This window comes from Carcharhinus amblyrhynchos, chromosome 6, assembly GCF_965287045.1.
Source record: "Carcharhinus amblyrhynchos chromosome 6, sCarAmb.v2.hapA, whole genome shotgun sequence".
NCBI classification, from domain to species: domain Eukaryota; kingdom Metazoa; phylum Chordata; class Chondrichthyes; order Carcharhiniformes; family Carcharhinidae; genus Carcharhinus; species Carcharhinus amblyrhynchos.
The window spans coordinates 30,913,218-30,936,692 of record NC_137329.1 but is presented as its reverse complement, the minus strand read 5'-3'; the positions used below and the strand labels follow the sequence as shown (position 1 = coordinate 30,936,692).

Below are 23,475 nucleotides of genomic sequence, written 5' to 3'. Positions count from 1 at the left end.
ATGATGGGATGCATGTCGGCAAAAACCTCACAACCTGATAGCCAACCTCACAGCCAGTCAGTCAAGGGACAGATAAGTTAAAGTTTAGATGTTGGATCCTTGATTAGAATACAATGAATGAACTAAATATTCACTCACCCAGATGCCATTTGGCTTACTATACATTTCCAGCATTTTCCATCTTTCTACAGTTTTCCAGCATCCTCATTCCTACTCTCATACCTGCATTTAGTGGCTTGAGATCTACTTCCAGGCCATTGACCTACTCATTTTACCCAGCCACACAGCAGTCCAATTCAGTGTTTGCAATATGGACAGCACATTACACGGTTTTACCATATCCTCATGAGGAACATTGAGACTCATTTGCTCCAGCCAGTGACATATGCTTTAGGGGTAATCTAAACCAAATTTGCCTAGTGGAAGACAAGTGGATTTGGGTCAGCCATTTATTACACAACCTCACTGCCCTCCCCAATTTTACACTCCATTAATGTTCATGGGCTGCAAACTAAGGCAGATTAACTGAAAGGCTCCTCACCTATGAATTAAGTTATCCATTCAGTTGCTTCAGTTTCTATATGTTGGTTCATTGAGTAAATAGTATATTATTTATAAGTGTGGATTTGCCACTTTTCTTTCAAACTTTGTATTCTCTACACTAACAAACATATGTGTGTGCCTCTGCTGTTGCCCATTCAAAAATGACTCCAATGGCAAAAAGCTATCCCTTCATCTGTTGATCACTCCATTCTTCTTGACAACTTTTACTCCACTGGCCAAGAATGCAGTAAATCTCATGTCTAGCTTCATTTCTACTAGTTACATTATCAGCACTACATTGCCTCAAATGCATTTTTCTCCCATGCCCATGCTGTCCCCTAGTATGTGGGCTTGTCTACCCTTTCTTCACTATTTACATTAACATTTTCCAGAAGCATAGACTCAATTCCCCACCGACATGAAGAGCACTTAGTTTTACCTTCCACCTCCTCAACAGCCACTATCGAACATTAAGGTCAGGTCTGTGCAGTCTTTGCAGCTGGTGGAATCTTTCTGTCTCATTGAAGGTGGTCCCCACTCCATTGCAGGTTCTGCAGCACTGCTACCAGCAAGCAACACAGATAGCGAACCACCTCTGCTGCTGGAGACCCCACCGTGGGGTGGGCCAGAAAATCCCAGCCTAAAAGTTGGAGTATTTCCTCCAGCTTAATGATTTTAACATGGAGGCCATTCTTTCCTATCTCATTAAACATCTGGTCTTGATTCTATTTACCTGCCAGTTGTCACCGTAGGCTCAGCCCAGAGGTATGGAATCTTGGATGGAATTCTCCATCTCATCCATGGCTGCCCCAAGCAAGAATTTGGCGTTCTAGCCAAAACTCCATACACATTCACTGGAGAATCCCAGCTGTGAAAGAGGATGGAGGTTCTCATCCCTCAACTTCAACTCAGTATCATTCCAACAATCAATCACTCACAGTTTCGTCTCCAAAACCCAGTCACTCCAGCCTTACCTATCTTCCTCTGCCAATTAAATTTTAATCCATGTCTTTAATTGCCTGGAAACTAGATTCCTCCTACCTGCTTTGCCAATCTTCCCATTGTTATACTCCTCGAACTACAAGTCACCCAGAACATTGCATGTTGACTTCACCCATGATCTATAGCCCACACACTCACCATTTGCAAATGAACAGTGGCGCCCTTGGTGCCCAAGAGAATCAATTTCAAGCCCCCTTTAATCCCTTTGTCCTTCAAAGTGGATTTTGTCAAATAAAATGCAGCAATGATGCAATGAGTGAAGTAAGGACCTCATCCAGAAAGAATCAATTTTGAGGAATATTTTGTTTTTTTTTGAAAGGAATGAGCTCCCTATTGAAGTCCAAGAAAATGCAACACCTTCTTAACCGTAACATGTCACACACCAGTGATGCTCCTGTATTTCCATTTCATGAATGATGCCATAGCATTGCATGTTCTAAAACAAGGAAGGCGTCATTAGATAGAAGGCAAAGAAAGAAAGAAATAGTAACGGAAGAAAAATGGAAGAAAAAACTAAAAAGAGGGAGAAAAGATTTTAAAAGATATGGGGCAGGAAAAGTGAAGGAAAGAAAGGGTGAATAAAGGAATGACCAACAGAAAAGAGAAAAGGGCAAAGAACAGAAGGATAAGAGAAGAAATATATGAAACTGGTGTGGAAAGAATGAATGGAAAAGAAAAATTAAGGCTTGTGAGAATTTGTCTTGGGCTAGGTCACCATGCTTCCCTAAATTGAAGCACTGCATGCAGAATACACTTTCAAACTCTTTTTCAAACAAATTGAAAAGATTTATGTTTCACAATTTGGAGGATTTAAATCTTCCTAATCTCCAGCTTGTTCCAAAACTCCTGCATCCTGCATATATTGCCATAATAGAAGAACTACTACTTCGCCAAGTGAGCTGTTAACCGCCACTTCAGAACGATAAGATGCCCAGCAGATTTTTTAACATAAAGCTAATCGTATTTGTACTGAGTTAATATTCTCAAGTTTTGATATTCGCCCTCGTTAAAAAAAATTCAAAAAAACAAGCACTCACATGATTCCGATCTGAAAGTTGTTGCGTTAATAATGTGTCTGCATCCTTAAACTGCTTGCCCACAAAGTGGTTTAACATCAAGTGACATGCCAAACCAGAGATGAAAATAATTAAGACATGGAAAAAAATGTTGCAGAGAGCTAAACATGCTGTACAAATGACAGAATACTGCTTGCAGCAGCACTGGGATGGGACAGATTGGCAGCCCAGAGTTGTGGTTGGTTGTGTTCACACACGCTGGGCCAGAGCTCCTGAGGAGTGGCAGTCACAGTCAGATTGCCACACTGCTCCTTTTCACTTACCTTCGTTGGGAGCTGCACATTCCCCACCCAACCTTCTGACCTGAACCTGCTAAAACAAAATGTACTGCATATCAGCTCCTGGCAGTCTTCTGTGCAGTGTAGCACCATCAGGGGACATGTCGCCATGTCACTTTTTTACAGCACCAGCTGTGGTAAATGTCAAAGTCCCAGCTACTTAGAGAAGCCAGTGAGAAGATAAATAGATAAGATGGCTGGAGGTGGGGTTTGGTATGGCTCCTGCTCTGTCCAAGACCGTAATAAACTACAAAGGGTCAGAAACGAAGCCCAGTCCATCACTCAAACCAGCCTCCTATCCATTGACACTGTCTACACTTCCTGTGCCTCGGAAAACAGCCAGCATAATCAAGCAGCCTGTACTCCTCAGACATTCTCTCTTCCACCCTCTTCTGTCAGGAAAAAGATACAAAAGTCTGAGGACACGTACCAACTAACTCAAGAACAGTTCCTTCCCTGCTAACATCTGACTTTTGAATGGACCTACCTTGCATCAAGTTGATCTTTCTCTACACCCTAGTTACGACTATAATACTACATTCTTTCCTTTCCTTCTCTATGTACGGTATACTTTGTACAGCACGCAAGAAACAATACTTTTCCCTGTATACTAATACATGCAACAATAATAAATCAAATCAATATCAATATAGGCAGCATGGTTTTGGAGAGCTACATAGCATACTGTTACATAAGGAGATCAACACTTCTTTAACTCTTTATATTGCTCAGTAAATTATTATACAACAACTTGCGAGTTGGAGCTGAAAAATCCTGGCACATGTCGGTATAAAACCTCAAATCCCATGGTGATGGGATAGGATGATCTGGGGGGGTAGGATGGGTCAGGAAGGTTGGGTGGTTAGTAAGAGGTGTTGGGGGTGGGGGGGTTGTATAGGGCTAACCAGGGGTTTCCATTCTGAACACGTTGAAAAATCTTGTTGTTTCTGATATTGTGCTGCCATCCAACATCACAATAGATCTCAGGTGTCACTGAGGAAGCGTTCCAGTGCTTTGATGCTATAGCAAACCGAGGATTCTGCACCATACTACAGGGTGGTAAGAACAATGCCTGGTCAAGTTTGATTTTAATCTTCAGTTTAATGCCATGCTGCCTCCAGACATGATCATGCAGTTGCTTTCCAGATGCATGCACTGATAAATTTATCAATACTGACACAGGTTTAAGGTGCTGGGGAGTAGGTACAGAGGAGATGTCAGGGGTAAGTTTTTCACTCAGAGGGTGACGGGTGTGTGGAATCAGCTGCCAGCGGTGGTGGTGGAGGTGGATTCAATAGGGTCTTTTAAGAGACTTTTGGATAAGTACATGGAACTTAGTAAGATGGAAGGTTATAGGTATGCCTAGTAGGTAGGGACATGTTCGGCGCACCTTGTGGGCCAAAGGCCCTGTTTGTGCTGTAGTTTTTCTATGTTTCTATCTCAGAAGAGCATCCTATCAAGGTATGAGACTTCCTCTACAACCTTGAGACTGGTACCATCAATGGTGATGTCTGGTGCTTTACTGCTTGTGCCTGGTGCTGGCTAATTCACAATTTTGGTCTTGAGGACATTGATTTAGGGACCAAAGTTTTCAGCAACACTTGAGAATTTGTTAGCCATATTCTGGATCTCTTCCTTGTAGTGGGCAGACAGGGCACTGTTATCTCCATAAAGAGGCTCTCTGATCCCTGCCACTGTGACCTTGATGGAGGCACACAGTCTAGAGAGATCGAAGAGCTTTCCTGAACAGGGCTCTGATGAAGGGTCATCTAGACTCAAAATGTTGGTTCGATCTCTTCCCATGGATGCTGTCAGAACTGCTGAGATTTTCCAGCAATTTCTGTCTTTGTTTCAGATTCCAGCATCCACAGTATTTTGCTTATATCTCTGGTGACTTGCTTAAGCATTGCAGCAAAGAAGAGAGTGAAGAGTTGGAGAGTCACAATGTTTCCTTGCTTTAAGTCTAAAGGTCCAGCCAAGCATTGTAAATCGACTTGCCAGGCATAGCCAACACTAGCTGTCAAACTCCTTCAGGATACTACTGCTGACATTGCCTGGTTCAATATAAAGCAGAAATCTCAACTTGGATCATGCTGGTCTGTATCACATAGAGATGAATACAGAAACAGGCCATTTGGCCCAATCTGTTTGGTACTTACCCTCAACATGAGCAACTAGGCCTATCTCAAAATCCCCTTATTCTTCTTTCCTTCAATCCAACTGATCATTAACCATTGGCATCTTCCTTGTTACAACCACTGACTCCGGTAGTGTATTCCACAAACTTCCAACACTTCAAAAACGTTTCTCCTGCTCAAATTCCTCAATCTCTTATACCAATGTTCGCTCATCATGACCCCTCACTCATGGGAAACAGCAGTTCCAATGTATTCTGTCCAATGCCACAGCACAATGGCACAATGGTTAGCACTGCTGCCTCATAGCACTGGGGACCCTGGTTCAATTCCAGCGTTGGGTAACTGTCTATGTCGAGTTTCCCCATGTCTATGTGGGTTTACTCCGGGTGCTCTGGTTTCCTCTCACACTCCAAAGATGTGTGGATTAGATTGATTGGCCATACTCAACTGACGCTTAGTGTCAAGAAGGTTGGCTGGGTAAATTCATGGGGTTACAGGGATAGGGCCTGGGTGGGTTGTAAGTTCTGCACTTTAGGGAGTCTATGATTCATAATTTAAAACAATTTGATCAAATCATATCATCATCTCCTCTGTTCATTTTTTCAACTACTTCATTGCTTTTGGATTGCCTTATACCAAGTGACATTCTAGTCGTGAACATGGGCTACAACCTCTTTCTTGTCTCAGAAATTCTCCTGAAGATTGAGTTCAAAACTATGCAAAGTAATCCAGCTGTCTTCTGCATCAGCGGCTCTCAAGGTGTAATCTTTGGACCACAGCTGGTCTGCAAGGGTCCTCCAAATGGTCTACGGGCTGATCCAAAATGCAGGTCATTACAGAGCATTACTACCCCGAAGAAATTCAAGATAACAGGCCAGAACCCTCATCCCCACCACAATATGACACCAGACAATCAAACCAGTTCCCAAGTCTGTGGCAAGAGCCATCCTTAATGTGAGCAGCATCAGTGTAGTTTTATAAGTAAGATTAATGTTACTGCTGATGTAGTTTGATTAATATTTTTGTGAGATAAGTATTAGTTTCTTAGAAGAAAATTATTATGATAATTTTATAGCACATATTAGAATATTTCAAATAAACATGTTCTCCTGTAGTATGCATGTTTATTATATGAAAATGTTTATACTTTTGTTTCTGGCATGAATAAATAATTTACTTATGATATTTAATTTTTAAAAATTATGGCACATAAATTTATTACATTTAGTAGTAAAAAAGCAGTGGAGCATTTATCGTTTTCACAAGTTCCCATCAATTCTGAGGGCTTTTTGCACTGGCAAGTGTAAGTGGGTAGAAGTCTTTGAGGGTTCTTTGCACCCTCCCTCCCCACCCTGCACCACACACACACACACACACACACACACACACACACAGATCCACGAAAGAAAAAGGTTTGAGAGCCACTGTTACAGATTTGCTATTACAATGATTTTTATAGTTCGTATTTCTTGACATAACCCAGTGTTTACTGGGCTATTTTATGACCTTATCCCCTTGAGGTGTGAACTTAACCCACTACCCACCCCCACATCCCCCACCCCCACAAATCCTGCACTCTTACACACACAGCTTTCCCTTATTCAAAGCATCATTATTGCTTTTATTTTCTAAAAAACAAAAATATCCCTTCTCAAACTTACCAACTCCATTTGCCACTTTATTATGCCTATTCCACAGTCCTATCAATAACCCCTGTGTGACTTTATTCAACAATGGATTTACTAATTGTATAAGAAGTCAGCATCAGAGAAACACAGATCTCTCGCAAGATCCTGGAGTTGAAGCAGGTTAAAGGATAAGAAATGGTGAGCCCTTAAAGAATATTAAACAGAAAGTTGAGAATTTTCAAAAAGCAATGTTGGGAAACTGAGAGCTAATGTAGATGAGCACAGGGGTGATAGGTGAATGGGATGCTGTGAGAGACAATATAGGCAGCAAGGTTTTGGAGATCTACATAGCATGATATTACATCAGGAGATCAACACCTCTTTAGCATTTTAAATGGCTCAGTAAATTATTATAGAACAAATTGCCACTTGGAGGCCAGAGAATCCCGGTACATGTCGGTATAAAACCTCAAATCCCATACATCTTTTTAACCCTTTCTCTAGTTGCCCTATCCCTTTCAATGATTTGTGCACATAAACAGCCATTCCCCTCTTTTTCTGGACCCTCTTTAGAATTGTATCCTTTGTTTTATGTTACCTCTCGTTATTCTTCCTACTAAAATGTATACTTCACAATTCTCTACATCAAATTTCATCTGCCACAGTCCACCAGCCTGTTTATGTCCTCTTAAAAGTTATCACTATTCTCCTTGCAGTGTGCAATATTTCCATGTTTTGTGTCATCCACAAATTTTGAAATTGTGCCCTGTATCCCCAAGTCTAGGTCATTAACATACGTTAAGAAAAGCAGTGGGCCTAGTATGATAGCTGTGGAATCACACTGTACATCTTCCCTCAGTCTGAAAAACAACATTAACCATCACCCCTTTTCCTTGTCACTCAGTCAACTTTGTATCCATGCTGACGCTGTCCCTTTTATTCCATGAGTCTCAAATTTGCTAGCAAGTCTATTATGCGGCCCTTCATCAAACACCTTTTGCAAATCCATATACACTGCGTCAGCATCATCAACCAGCTCTGTTATCTCATCACAAAACATTCAATCAAGCAAAACATGATTTGCCTTTAGTTAATCAGGGCTGGTTTTCCCTAATTATTCCACACTTGTCAATGTGATTGCTAAATTTCTCCTGGATTATCATTGTTGAAACCTGTTGCAGCATGAGGTTTAAACTCATTGGCCTGTAGATACTGGGTTTAACTTTACACCCTTTCATTTTGAACAGGGATGTAACATTTGCAATTCTCCAAACCTCTGGCATCCCACTCTCTGAGGAGAATTGGAAGATTATGGGTCAGCACCTCTGCAATTCCCTCCCTTGTATTCTCGGATGCATTCTATTTAGTCCTGCTGACTAGTACTTTGATGGGACCTGACGGAAACTTGACCTGTGAGAGTCAAGTTAATGATGCAAGCAGTTATCCAGGGACAGCTGGTTGAAAGGCCAGTATCCTTCTTGGGGTACTGGCTACTCAACATTCACTAAGGTCAAGACCAAGGAAAGTACTGATCTGGGAATTCACCTTCTCTATTCACTTACCCGCTGAGGTAGGGAGCTATGTTTAGGCCACATTTGGAACACAGGTCGAGACCAGGATTATCCAGGTCAAGGCCTCAATTCAAAGATCCTTCAGTGGACTTGTAGCAGACTTGAGAGAAAGCGCCAGAAAGAATCATGCAGCCAAGTTTAGTGAGAAAACAGTTCATTAGGAAAGCAATATGTGTACTATTCTGATGACAAAATAGGGTGACATATGAAGGAATGTCACCAGAACTCAGTGGAACAATACTACAGGATGATTTGCCTCCCTTGGGAGAGAAGGGAGAAGGAATAAGGGGAGAAAATACAACATAAAACAAAATGTACTGTTTTTTAAGATCTGTTATACTATAATTCCCCATATCAGATAATCCATCAACAATTTGTGCAATCATTTCACAATAGCTGTCCAATAAAATGATCTCCTTTCCACATTGTTAAGGGATTCATTGTTAAAAAAAGCTTACCTGGTTTGTATGTTATCCCTGGGGGGAAAAGGAATCCCTGCTGAGCTGCGGCAGCCGCTGCCAGTGTCCGTTGGTCGTGTGGAAAAATTGGGATCATGAGTGGAGGCATGTGACCCTGAACCTGCTAAAGACAACAAGAGCTCTGATCACACACAGAACAAATGCATTTTGACAAGGATTATACAGCAGTGATAGCGTACGTGTGCTCACAGACTCCCACTATGGTCTCCCTTAACCTATTAATCTCTACCAATTTCACATCATCACATCAAAGACCCTCAGGCTACATTGTTTTCCCCTTTGTGTCAGGAGTGGAGCACGCTTGTTGAAAACGTTTTGTCTTCCACTTCTTGAGGTAAAATTTCCCATATTTTCATTCCTCAGAACACCTCTGTGAAAACACAGAATAGGCAGTGTTTCATAAACTATTTAAATCCTAGCTCCCTGTTAGCACACTGCATGTCCACTGGGGGATTGTGCATTTTTACAGTCTGTCTCTTCCTGGTGAGTTTGGAAACCGTTCACAGTTGGGTGGACTGATTTTCCACTGATAGGAGGGTTCTCAGAAACAGGCAAACTGATGTCAGCAAGTCAAGCCAAGGTTAAGACACAGGTGTCTCTTCAAACAGATGGCTACTACGGTTCACAGATGTATTCAGCTTGTTCAGGGTTTTTTTGTTTTTCGGTCATTCTTTTCTCCCCTTTGTTGCCAAGGTGTTGATTCATGCTGCAGCATGGTTCCCTGGTTATCAACTCACTCACTGTGACTTGCTGTTAAGTGCCATTTTCTTCCATGGATGCACAGGGACAGCAAGTTAGTCTATTCTATCAGGGAAGACTTCAGGGTCAAACCCAATTTCAGACAGAACAGTGATCAGGAGCAGGATCCCTCATTGATTGTCCCATCCCCATTAGCATAGCTCTGATGAAACCAATGGTAGGGCTTCCAGTCCAATTTTGGATGTGATCCAGTGGCTCAGCATTGCTAGATAATGAACCTGGCTTGTTCCCTAGTCTGTATTGCATGCTAAATGGGGAGGCGATGGCCTAATGGTATTAAGAACATAAGAACATAAGAAATAGGAGCAGGAGTAGGCTATCTAGCCTTTCGAGCCTGCTTCGCCATTCAATAAGATCATGGCTGATCTGAAGTGGCCCAGTTCCACTTTCCCGCTTTCTCCCCACAACCCTTAATTCCCTTGTCTGTCAAAAACCTATCTACCCGTGACTTAAATATATTTAGCGAGGTAGCCTCCACCACTTGAGCGGGCAAAGAATTCCAGAGATTCACCACCCTTTGAGTGAAGAAGTTCCTCCTTAACTCTGTTCTAAACTGCCCCCCCCCCGCCCCTCCCCTTATCTTGAGGCTGTGCCCTCTAGTCCTGCTGTCCTTTCTGAGCGGGAAGAATCTCTCTACCTCTACCCTATCCATCCCCTTCATTATCTTATACATCTCTATAAGATCTCCCCTCATCCTTCTAAACTCCAGCTATTAACCAGAAACTCAGCTAATGGTCTTGGGACCCAGGTTTGAATCCCAACACGGCAAATGGTGAAATCTGAATTCAATAAAAAAATCTGGAATTAAGAATCTAAGAATGAAACCATTGTCGATTGTTGGAAAAACCATCAGCTTCACTAATGTCCTTTAGGGAAGGAAATCTGCTGTTCTATCCTGGTCTAGCCTACATGTGACTCCAGACCCAAAGCAATGTGGTTGACTCCCAACTGCCTTCTGAACAAGGGCAACTAGAGATGGGTAATGAATGCTGGCCAGCCAGCAATGCCCATGCCCCACAGATAAAAAAAAGGAACAATTTCCCTCCCCAGCTCTTGCCCCACAACTGAGCTATTGAAATTGCAATGGTTTGTGCAACTTCAGTTTACTGGGCTTTAGACCTTCACTAGTTTTAATGCCACATCAGTTTTCGCATACCCTGAATTGGAATATCCAGAATAGTAATGGGTGGTGAGCTCGATAGATATTGCAACCAAGGTATGTCACATCCGAGACTAAGTCAATTCCAATGTTATGGTAACATCTCCATTTATCCTTAACTGAGATCTGTGCATGTGGTTATTAAATCAACAGGCATAGCCAACCTCCCAATCATAAGCACACATACACACATGTTTTAAATACAGTGGTATCTGTTATACATCACTGTGTTCAGCTGTGATACAATGCCACAGTAAATATTTAAACCTACGTGGATTTGGTGCTGTACAATGCTGCCTCAAATACTTGGCACAGATTGTGTACATGCATCTAAATTCATTAAAGTTATCAGATCCCTGTCAACACATCTTGTGAATGTCAATCTAGTAATCGTCATCGAAATGAACTGGTAACAAGATCGCTTGCCTAACATTTTCCCGACAAACATCAGTATATAGCATCCAAATTTCAGATACAAATATACGCAACAATGTGTGCCTGCCGTTGGAATATTCATACTAAAGTCCTGCACAGAAACGTATTTCAAAGTTGAATGTGCCTGATTGAATATGAATTCTAGAAGAACAAAATGCTTTTGAAGGCAGTGCCTTCATATGTAAGACACACCTAGAGGTCCTCTCTCTCTCATTGCTCCCTAACTTCCTGTCCCAACCTCCTCTGTAAATGCAAAAGGCAATAAAATGATGTTTCCAAAGGTATAACAAAGGTACATTCGAAAGCGACCTTAACTGTTTTTCTTGGACCAAAAAAAACTTATTAAAAGTTATTATCATTAGTTAAATACATACCACAGATGTTATAAACAGAACATATCAGGGCCATCACTTCTACAGGATAGAGATCTCCACCAGTAAGCCTGACCACAACCCCACTCATCATTTATCTGGTGATGTTTATCATATCTATCAGAGTTCTGGCTGTGACATATCTTCTACATCCCCTTGCCAAGAGTAATTATCTGAAGAAGCCAAACACTGTGGGTGGTGAGAGAGGATCTAGGAGTTAAGTCACTGAAGTGTCCTGTGCAGCATCTGGTGTTCTGGCATCTTTTCTCAAAGTCTTCTTTTCTAAAACGCACCACAAATTGAGAAGGGTTCTTAGAATTTGGGGTTGCATGCATTATAGGATTACCGTGCACGATAGAACACAGCCCTCCTTTGAAATTTGATGTTAACAGAGATGATTAACCTGATTTTATCAAATCAAGACAGATTACAGATCAGTAACATTGCAGAATCACAAGCAAGATTGTCAGAGTTCTGCTGCATATGAATCCAGTCACATCTTGAACCAGACTTTCACTTAATACTCATATTATATTGTGAATAGAATGTTGCCGAGCACATGTGCGGTGATATCATGAATAGGACCTACAGCAAATGCCAACCCAATTACAGCCAGCCTTCAATGCTGTCAAGTACCAGTTCCGCTATATCAATGACAAGGCTGCACTATTCATTCAAGGCATTGATTCAGTTATATCACTCATGTTCTAGAATTTGGGCCAGAATGCACCTAAGTCAGGAGCAGCACTTATTTTTAATCATCTGTGTCACTAAAGAGGCACTTTAGTGTTAGTTTTTATACCTGGAAAGAGGGAAAAATAAGCTTCTTTCTGTCTCTGTGCCCAAATGTATTTCTAAGCACCGATTAATTAAATCCACACAACTTTCTCTAGAACAAATTGTTGCAAAGAACCAGAGAGCTCTGTATCATTTTTATGTTTATTACTGCCAGATCCTGCTGATGTTTTGGACATTTTTCTTCAAACTGACATTTATCTGGTAAGTACAAGGACTTACAAACCCAACCGTGCGATGAATTTGGAATTCAACTTAGGGCAATTATAACCATTAACCTGGGATGCTTCAGTTTGGACTTTGCCACATGAATCGTCTAGTTCTTTCATTCCACTGGCTTCAGTGACTCCTCCAAGACACTTCCTTTGATGTAATCAAGATTCATGCAAACAAAAGGAGTTTACGGAAACTCGTAACTCTTAATAGCTGTCTGATTTTAAAAGAGTTCATAATAGTAATCAAACAGATGGCTGTGGGAAACAAGACAGAGATCAGTATTGCTGAATCTCAATGCACTTCAGTATTGCTGAATTCAATGCACTTTTTTCCAGCTTAATTTCAAGAAGACAGTATTGTCTTCTGGGTAGGCAAATACAAATGATTATGTGGCAGTATTCTAAACTCTATTTCCTGGCATTTTGCAGAATGACACCTAAATTCCCAGGAGTCACTGTTTCTGCTCACATGGCCATGTATGCTCCCTAGTCTAATGTCTACAGCAATGTTCAAGAAGGAAGGATTCCCCTCTGTAGCGTATTTGCAACCATCAGCACATAATGATGACAGTGAATGTGACACGCTTCATTATAACATTTCATACTAGGACATCACTCTTCAGTGAGAAATCAGGCATGATGAAGATGGAATAACAGGTGGCATCATATTGGCCACCTGTTTATACACTCCATCCAAATTCAGTTTCACTGTCTTCAAATGAACTGAACATTAGACCATTTGGGTTTCAGAAGTTCCACAGGTTCTTTCCAGATGCACCACAGCTTGGTATGGCTCCTGCTCTGTCCAAGATGGCAAGAAACTACGAACGGTTGTGAAAGTAGCCCAGTCCTCAAGCAAACCAGGCTCCCATTCATTGTCTCTGTTGCTTGGAATAGCAGCCTGCATAACCAAGGTCCCCACATACCACTGACATACCCTTTTCTACCTTCATTCAATGGGAAAAAAGATACAAAAGTCTAAAAATATGTACCAACAGCTTCTTTCCTGCTGCCATCAACTTTTGAATGGACCTACCTTATATTAAGCTGATCTTTCTCAACATCCTATCAGTGACTGCAATGCTATATTCTGCACCCTCTCCTTGCCTTCTCCCTTTTGCACTCTACAAATGGTATACTTTGTCTGTATAGCATGCAAGAAACAAACTTTTCCCAATACATGTGACAGTAATAAATCAAATTCAAATTAAAGGTGTCTGTGTGATTCTCTTGGCAATTTAAGATTATCATTGATGGCCTTCTGTGATGGCACCTTTGCATATTCCAGGACATAATTATTATCCATTCTTTCACCATCCTTTGAGCATACAGCAGTGGCACAGTGGTAAGCTCTGCTGCCTCACAGCACCATGGGCCTGGATTCAATTCCGGCCTTGGATCACTGTCTGTGTGGAATTTGTACATTCTCCCTGTGTCTGTGTGGGTTTCCTCTGGTGCTCTGGTTTCCCCCCACAGTCCAAAGATGTGTGGGTTAGGTTGATTGGCCATGCTAAATTGACCCCAGCTCCAGGGGATTAGCAGCCTGGTGAGATTGTGGTCAGTGAAGGGCCAAATGGTCTCCTTCTGCACCCTAGGAATTCTACAGTTCTATACATTTGAAGGCACAGGCCTGGTGTGCTGCAAAAACCCAAACAGCCAAGAATCATGAGGGTGCAGGGGCATGATTTGAGAAAGCATATACTGGCACTGGAGGGGGTGCAGAGGAGATTCCGGAGTTGAGTGAGTTGGCTTATGAAGAGAGACAATAATTCACAGGTTTTATGTCGGTCCGCCTTGTTGTCCAACGCGGGGCATACACGCAATGGGTCGTACAAGGGCTGCTCTTGGATGTTCGAGAGTAGCCTAGTGCTTCATGTCGTGAGTGTACGCTTAAACTGGACCAGATGCTGGGCAACACGACAGCTCAGTGACTATCACTGTTTGCTGTGCAGACACATGGATTTGGGCCAGTGTCTGTGGGAGTTTGCGCATTCTCCCCGTGCTTGCGTGGGTTTTCTCCGGGTGCTCCAGTTTCCTCCCACACCCCAAAGATGTGCTATTAGGCTGATTGGAGATAATAAATTGTCCCTAAATTAGTTTCCCTCAATGTGGAATGCCATAAGCATAGATAAGGGTCATGGGTGGAGGGGGGACTGGTAATTTTAAAATGGTGGCGTGGGCTCATTGGGCTGAAGGGCCTATTTCCCGGGCTGTTTTTGTTCTTTGTTCTTTGCTTAGACTGGGGCTGGACTCATTAGAACTCAAAAGAATGAGGGGAGATCTTATAGAAACATAAAAGATTATGAAGGGAATAGACAAGATAGAAGCAGGGAAGGTGTTTTCATCGGCAGGTGAAACTAGAAGTAGGGGGCATGGCCTCAAAATAAGGGGAAGCAGATTTAGGACTGAGTTGAGGAAGAGCTTCGTCACACAAAGGGTTGTGAATCTGTGGAATTCCCTGCCCTGTGGAGCAGTTGAGGCTCCCTCATTGAATGTTTTTAAGGCAAGGATAGATAAATTTTTGAACAGTAAAGGAATTAAGGGTTATGGTGAGTGGAGCTGAGTCCACAAAAAGATCAGCCATGATCTTATTGAATGGCGGAAAAGGCTCGAGGGGCCAGCTGGCCTACTCCTGCTCCTAGTTCTTATGTTGCAGGCTTTAGCCTTACAAGGAATTAAATTCTCATGCACAGAGCAAGGGAATGAAGAAGAGAAGCAGAAACTGCAGGAATCCCCCATAAAATGGCTTTTCTAGTTTTTAATTCTAGTGAATTAAGATGAAAACAAAATTGAGCGGTTTGGAAGGTTTTTAAATCATTTTTACTTTTCCATTCCAGCTCACACATTCAAATTAGGAACAGATCCATCCACCCAAACAGTGTCATCCTATTTGCTATGTTCGGTATGTACATGACACGTACTGATCAAATTAGAATCAGCATCAAGATATCAGCAATATACAATACAGAAACTGTCCATCTCATTGTCTTCTCTATAAATACTGAACACTTATGCATTCAGGGCACTTACAAAATCATCAGAGACAGGTTGCATAGATTTCTAAAGGGCAGGTCATGCTTGACTAATTTAATTGTAAAATTAAACAGAGTGTGTAGACAAAGCAAATGTGATGTATATACGGATTTTCAGAAAGTGTTTGATTAGATGTCACATAAGAGACTTGAGAGAATTTGGGCTCATGGTATTAAAGGGCATGTAAAGTCTGGGTCGAGTTTGGCACAGCGCAGAGGCTAGAGCTATAGATGAATAGATCTGTTTTGAAACTGGCAGAATATGGATTGTGCGTTTCAAGGATATGCACAGAGACATATATCAATGTAAATAAAACTGAAAACAGATACAAGGGGAATTATATCAATGCTTGTTCTTTCTGTATCCTGCTCACCACATTGGCTACACTTCAAAAAGTATCTGATGCCTGTATGTGTTTGGGGGTCACGTAAAGAGCTATATAAATGCAAATCTTCCTATTTTTAATTCAAAATTAGGGAAGGATGGTAAACAGTGCAGATAAAAGTTAAGGTTTTCAAGGGACTATAGGTGGTTTTGTAGGATTCAATGCAGAGAGATGGATATTGGGGTAAAGAACAATAAACTCTATAAGCACACAATCCATATTAAATGGAAGACAAGATAGATCTTTAAAAGTGGAGAAGATAATAAGAAACAAATGAAGTTCTTGGTTTTATACATTGACACATTGAAAATACAGGTAAAGAGATGATGTTGAATTTCCAAAATAAATTGTTTAAGCCGCAGCTGTGTTCATTCCTGGGCACCTCCTGATCGGAAGGAGTATTAATACCACAAAAACAGCACAACAAAGATTCACCAGAATTATATCAGAATGAGAGTTTATATTTGTGAATGAGTACTCAACAATTTGTACTTCTTTTCACTTACACAGAAGATAGGGAGAAATTTTATACATTTCAAAATTATTCAATGTTTCGAGAGAGTTAACAATGAAAGTTTTTAAAATGTATTTATTATTATCACAAGTAGGTTTACATTAATACTGCAATTAAGTTACTGTGAAAATCCCCTAAACGCCACACTCCAGCTCCTGTTCAGGTACACTGAGAGAAAATTTAGCATGGTCAATAAACCTAACCAGCACATCTTTCAGACTGTGGGAGGAAACTGGAGCACCTGAAGGAAACCCACGCAGACATGGGGAGAATGTGCAAACTCCACACAGACAGTGACCCAAGCAAGAATCAAACCCAGGTCCCTGACGCTGTGAGGCAACAGTGTTAACCACCGTGCCGCCCCAAGATTGCTCCCGCTCTTCAATAAATCTGGACAAGGGGGTGCTTAGTTTTAGTATTATAACCAAAAGCACCGGAGGCGATTTTTGACGAATATTTTGCACACAAAAGGTTATTAGAACATGTAATGCTCCATCACAATTGGGGTCGACACTATAATCTCCTCTCAAAAGGGAATTGGATACATATTTCAAAAAGAATATAAACAGCGACAGTAAAAAGGCAAAAGAATTTGAAATAGAATTGTGTTCTAATAGCAGCTGTTGGGGAAGGAAGAGGTAGGGAGGGGAAGGGAAAAGGGGAGGGGGAAAGAGGAGTGGGGAAGATAGAAGGGAAGGGGAAAGGGTGAGGGGGGAGGGTGAGAGGAAGAAGTGCAAGAGAGGGAAGGGTGAGAAGGGGGAGGGGGGAAGGGCGAGAGAGGGAAGGGCGAGGGGGTGAGGACGAGGGGGGGATGGGAGAGGGGGAAGGGCGAGGGGAGGAAGGGTGAGAAAGGGGAGGGAGAGAAGGGGAAGGGTGAGAGGGGGGAGGACAAAAGGGGGAAGGCAAGAGGGAGGAGGGCGAGAGTGGGGAGGGCCAGAAGGCCAAGAGCGGGAGGGGAAAGCGGGAGGGGAGGTGACCGGGGGGGTGGGGGGCAGAGGATGGGAGAAGAGGCAGGGAAGGATCAGGGGGAGGGAAAGTCAGAGGCGGAAGGGGGAGAGGTACTATGAGCAGCTTGATCTGTTGTGCCACCTGCTAATGCAAGGCCAAGGTGGCAAAAAATAGCTGAAGTTCTCTGAAATGGAATTAGGTGAGGAAACATGAAGCCTTTCATGAAGGCAAATAATTAAAGAGCAGCATATCACAAATTAAAATCAAACTGCTGCTCCCCATTGGCAGAAGAATAATCTGTGCTAACATCCCTGAGCAACATCAATGAGGAATCGCTTGATCCTTCTTTCAAAAATCATCGTCATGTTTCACAAAACTATTCTTGTGTCCTATCTTACTACCCTCCACCATCACAACCCCTACTTGCCAAGCCCCAGTTAAAAACAACAGGCAAATTTGTGAACTTGCAAACCACACTGGGAAATGCAAAATAAAATATATAAAATTACAGAGTCTGGAATGCTTCGAGCACAGGAATATTTCTCCCGGCTTTTAGTTCAAAACCATCATAACAGAAGGTGTTTATCTTGGAACTGGCTAACAAACACCAACTCATTAGAGATGATATTTTAATAAGATGCCTACAATTTCCCTTTAAGCGTTAATTTGTAGGAGGGCCGGGAGTGACCATTTATCTTTACTTGAAGTTATATTTTACACAGGATTGGGCATTTCCCTGTAATCTATTGATAAAAATAGCCTATCACGTGAATCATTATATTTTTAGGTTCTATATTACAGAATTGATTCATCGTATGACATTACACCGATCTTCAAATGGCACTGAAAATTAAAGTAAAAACTGCAAAGTTAATTGAAGGTACTAATCCAATTTGATGGTCTGTTTTATTTTATTGTGGTGTTTTTATGCCCTCGTTGGAATTACCATGTAATGCATTGAAACATATCTAATTCTCCCCACCTCCCCCATATCTGATTGCACTTCCACTGACTATAGCATCAATGACCATTGATTGTGCAGTTAGTCATGGACAGGGCAAGCTCTAATGCTTGAGACTCAGGTAGTCGTGGTGCTGAGGATAGGGGTTGGTGAGGGAGTTGTGGGGGCAGGTGACAGGGGAAAGTGCACGCAAGAGGAGTGGAACAAAATCTTTAGAAAGGGCTCTGTGGTTTTAGCTCATCAGTGAACCGTTACTCCTCAGGAAAGCTTTGCGAAGTGAGGTTAATAAAGGGCGCACAAAAATTAAACACCTTACCAAATTCTGTCTGAATGAATTTCTCCATTAAACCGGCACGCAATAAAAAAGAGTTTTGTGCAATTACCACCACACCACTGGGGCATGAAATAAGCCAGCTTTTGCTTACTGTTTTTTTTCTTGGTTTCTTTCTTTTCCCTTTTAGCTGAGGTAAGCCTACAAGCACTCCACAGGCAGCAGGTTATAGTCTCTCTTGACAAATCTAATTCACCACCTCTCCACCCCTTCCCCTCTTATTGCCCTAATGGAGGAAAAAGGAGCTAATTCTCCCCATACCCATTCTCCCAAACATATACATACATGTATATTGTCTTTTTTTATGTAATCGGTTTCAGCTGAGGAATCGGCGACATGCCCAGAAAATTTTTAATTGCTTGAACAAATGCTTTCAACACCCTTCTGAAAGATAGAAGAGTAACAGATGCCATTGGAACACTTCTACACTGTCTCTTTGCTGCTCGTAAAAATAGCACATTGTTGCACAGGCAGCGTTTTTTTTTCCCTTTGTCTCGGCAGCAGTAAATGGTGTATGATGCAATTTTTTTTTCTCCCTTCCCTTCTTTTGCCATCTGCCCTAGAGCTTCATTACAGATACATAAATGGACTACTGGTCTGCTATCTTGTGAGGAACAGGTGCTATTGTTCGTCCCAGTAGACCAGCAGTAAAGATCTGACTCAGAGTACTTGAGACTCAGCATCTGCAGCAGTCAGTCAGAGTGCTACTCTGTGTGACACTCATCATCAAGCCTGCAATGCAAATAAACTGGTCGGGAGAGTAATTAAAATTTTTCTTAAGGGGCTTTATATCATCTCTTCCCGAGCAACCAACTGGGAGGATTTGTGACATGAAAATAACAGCACAATTCATAAGCTCTAATATCAGAGTATTAAGCTCAAATAAAAATGACCTTACATGAGATGTTTCAGTTTGTTCTGACTTTGTGATTAAAGCTGATGCTTCTCGCACAGATCAAGAATTGTATTAAATATGAAATTCTCAGCAGTCCTCACCCTAATAAGTTAATCCGATGAAGGGGGTGCGATTTTTATTCTGTTTCCTTACTGGAGATATTAACTTCTAAAATCTGCTAAACTGTCTTTTTCATGCCTGTCAGAAAGCCTGCTCTGCCCAAGGTCCAGTCAATTTAGATTTTAGGTACTGGCATTTATTGAGAGACAGAGACTGTGTTTCCTCTGGGTGCTCCGGTTTTCTCCCACAGTCTGAAAGATGTGCTGGATAGGTGCACTGGCCATGCTGAATTCTCCCTCAGTGTACCCGAATAGGCGCCGGAGTGTGGTGACTAGGGGATTTTCACAGTAATTTACTTGCAGTGTTGATATAAGTCTACTTGTGATACTAATAAATAAAATAAAGAGAGTAAAATAATGCCCATTCTCCTGCACCCTGGGTTGTAGGTGAATGGTGAAGGCCATGAAGGTTCAAACATGTGGGAGTAGATTTTCACCTTCACTGTCTGGGCATTAAACCTAGCTTGGATGAAGCATCGATAGTTAAATCAGGCAGGGAGGATTGCACAGCAGCCACCGAACCCACCTGATATACCTTGCACCTAAATGAAAGGCAGAAGAATGCAGCAGATCATGAAAGAAGCTAACAATCTTTCAGCACTTCACCCAGGTGAAGATTTACTCCAAAGAGTCACTTTTGCAGAGCTAATTTTGAACAGTGCCAGGGGAAGGTTGTGATGAAGAGCGGTTAACAGGGAGAAAAAAAGAATTTTTACATCAACATCAGACAGTTTCAAATGGCAGATCTCATTTGAAGTAGATTGGTTAATGGCCATGCAAAACTTGCACACAATGCATTTAGCATGAGCATGTTCATGCCTTATTTGACCAGAAGGGATTATTCAGATATTGCCCTAAAGAGCACCAATGAATGGCCCAAACTTACCGACATGATTAGACGTTAAGGGGAAACTAAGTGTTCCTTTTTTTGTGCTCACATTTCACTTTATGTCATTGTGACCTCATTTCAATACACTTATTACTATTTAAGCAGCTGCTCAACCTCACGTGACAGGATGAGTTGAGTATTTCTCATGCTCTTTGTATTTTTTTGGGAGGGTGATTAAAAATAGGATTTGTATCTTGCAGGCCCCACATCATACCTCTCAAGAAAAACAATAAACATTTGGGTATTTATAAAGTATGAAATAAAAAAGGAAACTTACATTTTTGGACTTTCACTCAGACATTATCCTGATTCTCAGTGCAAGACTATTATATTTGTATAAGTGAACTTGCACTCACTAAACCCTTTCATTTACCCAAGATCTGGTAGATTAGAAATATAGAAAACAGGAGCTGGAGTAGGCATTCAGCCCTTCGAGCCTGTTCCGTCATTCACTACGATCATGACTGATCCTCTAACTCAACACCATCCTCCCACACTCTCCTCCTGACCCATGACATTTTTCAAATCTACGTTACAAAAGAAGAGTTACAAATGTCAACCTCCCTTTGTGTATAGAATTGTTTCTCAATTTCATTCTTCAAAGATCTGGCTTTAATTTTTATATCATGCCCCCTAGGCTCCTTAACCAACTGAAATATTATGCTGCATGTACCTAATCACTTGCCCTTAATTTCTTGTAAACATTGATCAAGTCACCCCTTAACCTCCTAAATCCTAAGGAATGCAAACTCCATTGGTAAAGAAAAGGTCACATCGTCATGATTCTAGAGCCATCTATTGTTTCTTCACCTGTCACATGAATACCACCTTTTTTTGCATCTTCATCCATTGGAGGATAAGAGAAGGGATTTTCCAGGGAAGGGATGTGCGCACCCCAGACCAGGAATTCCTGTACTAGCTCAATGGGCCTTTAAATGATCCGCTGAATTTTCTGTCTAGGGTGGGCGGGACAGGAAATTCCCAGCCGAGAACAGGAATTGGCCATTTAGCCTTCAAACACATTCTGCCATTCAAGGAGATAATGTTTGATTTGCAACCCAAATCCCTTAAAATCACTGGCTAATAAGAATCTTTTCAATCTCATATTTAAAATTAACAATTGATCTTGACATTTGAAGAAGGGTTAAAAATTTCTACCATGCAAAGTATGTAAAAGTGTTTCCCATTTTCCCTCCTGAAAAGTCTGGCTATGCCCCTGAGATCTAGACCTCACAACCATGGAAAATAGTTTCTCTCTAACTATCCAATCGGTTTGCACATTGTATTATGAAACTTTCAATCAAATCACTTTTTAACCTACCAAATTCCAGAAAGTACATGCCAAATTTGTGTAATTTATCCTCATAATTTAACCTTTTGGGTCCCAGGTATCATTCTGATACATCTACTCTGTACTCTGTCCAAAGCCCTACCACAGTCTGAAAGATGTGCTGGATAGGTGTATTGGCCATGCTTAATTTTCCTTCAGTGTACCCGAACAGGAGCCAGAATATGGCAACTAGGGGTTTCTAAAATAACTTAATTGCAGTATTAATGTAAGCCTACTTGTGACACTAATAAATAAACTCAAACCAAGTTAATCTGTTCTAAAAGGCAGTGCCTAAAACAGCTCACAGTGTGCCAGATGTAGTCAAGGGCTAAACATCCCCTTGCATTTTATCCCCTTGCATTCTAGTCATCTAGATATAAAGGCCAGCATCCTACTAACCTTTTTTGATTATTTGTTGTACCCGTTTCATGGCATTTTAATAATCTATGTAGCTGGATCCCCAAGTGTCTCTGGATTGCCATTGTTTTTAGCTTTTCAACATTTACAAAGTTTTTTATCATTCAATCACTCCTTCGTTTTTTTTTCCTCCCTCTCCCCCATCACCTCCAATTTTCATGCTCTGCGCTTATTAAAACTTGTCATTTTCTAAAATAAAAACCAAATACTTGCGATGCTGGAAATCTAAAATAAAAACACAGAGTGCCAGAAGTACTCTGCAGGTCTGGCAGTATCTATGGAGAGAGAAACAGAGTTCATGTTTGAAGTGAACATGACTCCTTCAGAAGTGAAGGAAGGCAGCATGGTATCAGTAGTTAGCTCTGCTGCCTCGCAGCGCCAGGGATCTGGGTTCGATTCCTGGCTTGCATCACTGCCTTGCAGAGTTTGCACGTTCTCCTTGCATCTGCGTGGGTTTCCTCTGGGTGCTCCGGTTTCCTCCCACAGTCGAAAAGACATGCTGATTAGGTGCATTGGCCATGCTAAATTCTCCCTCAGTGTGCCTGAGAAGGTGCCAGAGTGTGGCGGCAAGGGGATTTTCAAACTAACTTCATTGCAGTGTTAATGTGAGCCTAATTGTGAGACTAATAAATAAATTTTACTTTTAAACTTTAGCAATGTGGAACAAAAATAGAAAAATGTTTTTATTTTAGATTTCCAACATCCACAGTATTTTGCTTTTATATCAAGGTAGAAAAGCAATGGCTTTATGTCATTGATAGGGGAGACGGGGAGAAAGAACAAAAGGGAAAATCTGGGATTCGATAAAGAGTGGCAGAGTTCAATGATAAATGTGTCATGGAACAAAGGGAATGGTAGTGACCGTGATGAAGAAGCAAAGCAGTGGGTCCATATTGAGTGTTAATGGCAGAATAATGAACTGCTCTGTCCAAAACCAAAAGCATGAAAAACAGGCTGGCACATGACAAAAAAGCTAACCAAGATCAGACCTATTTCCTGCGCTTTCTGTTTTTATTTTATTTTAACATCTTATATATTTGATGAAAGGTTATCAATCTGTCCACAATCTACATTAAGAAGTCTCACAGGTTAAAGTCCAACAGGTTTATTTGGAATCACAAACTTTCAGAGCACTGCTCCTTCATTAGGCGAGGCTGATCTGAGCTCGTACCATCACTGTTCCTTCACTGTCACTGGGTCAAAA

The 23,475-nt window shown here is 41.5% G+C and overlaps 1 protein-coding gene across 10 annotated transcripts in view; it reads right to left on the bottom strand.

The window, feature by feature from the left end:
• The window catches only part of sox6 (SRY-box transcription factor 6), a 615,141-nt gene that overhangs the window by 118,422 nt on the left and 473,244 nt on the right, over positions 1 to 23,475 (bottom strand). For 7 of the 10 annotated variants that reach the window (XM_080190145.1, XM_080190148.1, XM_080190144.1 and 4 more), the window contains one exon: positions 8,695 to 8,818. In XM_080190145.1, coding sequence (XP_080046271.1) covers positions 8,695 to 8,818 — 124 coding nt within the window. The remainder of the gene's footprint in view (positions 1 to 8,694; positions 8,819 to 23,475) is intronic. The other 3 variants (XM_080190146.1, XM_080190151.1, XM_080190153.1) reach the window with 1 other exon arrangement.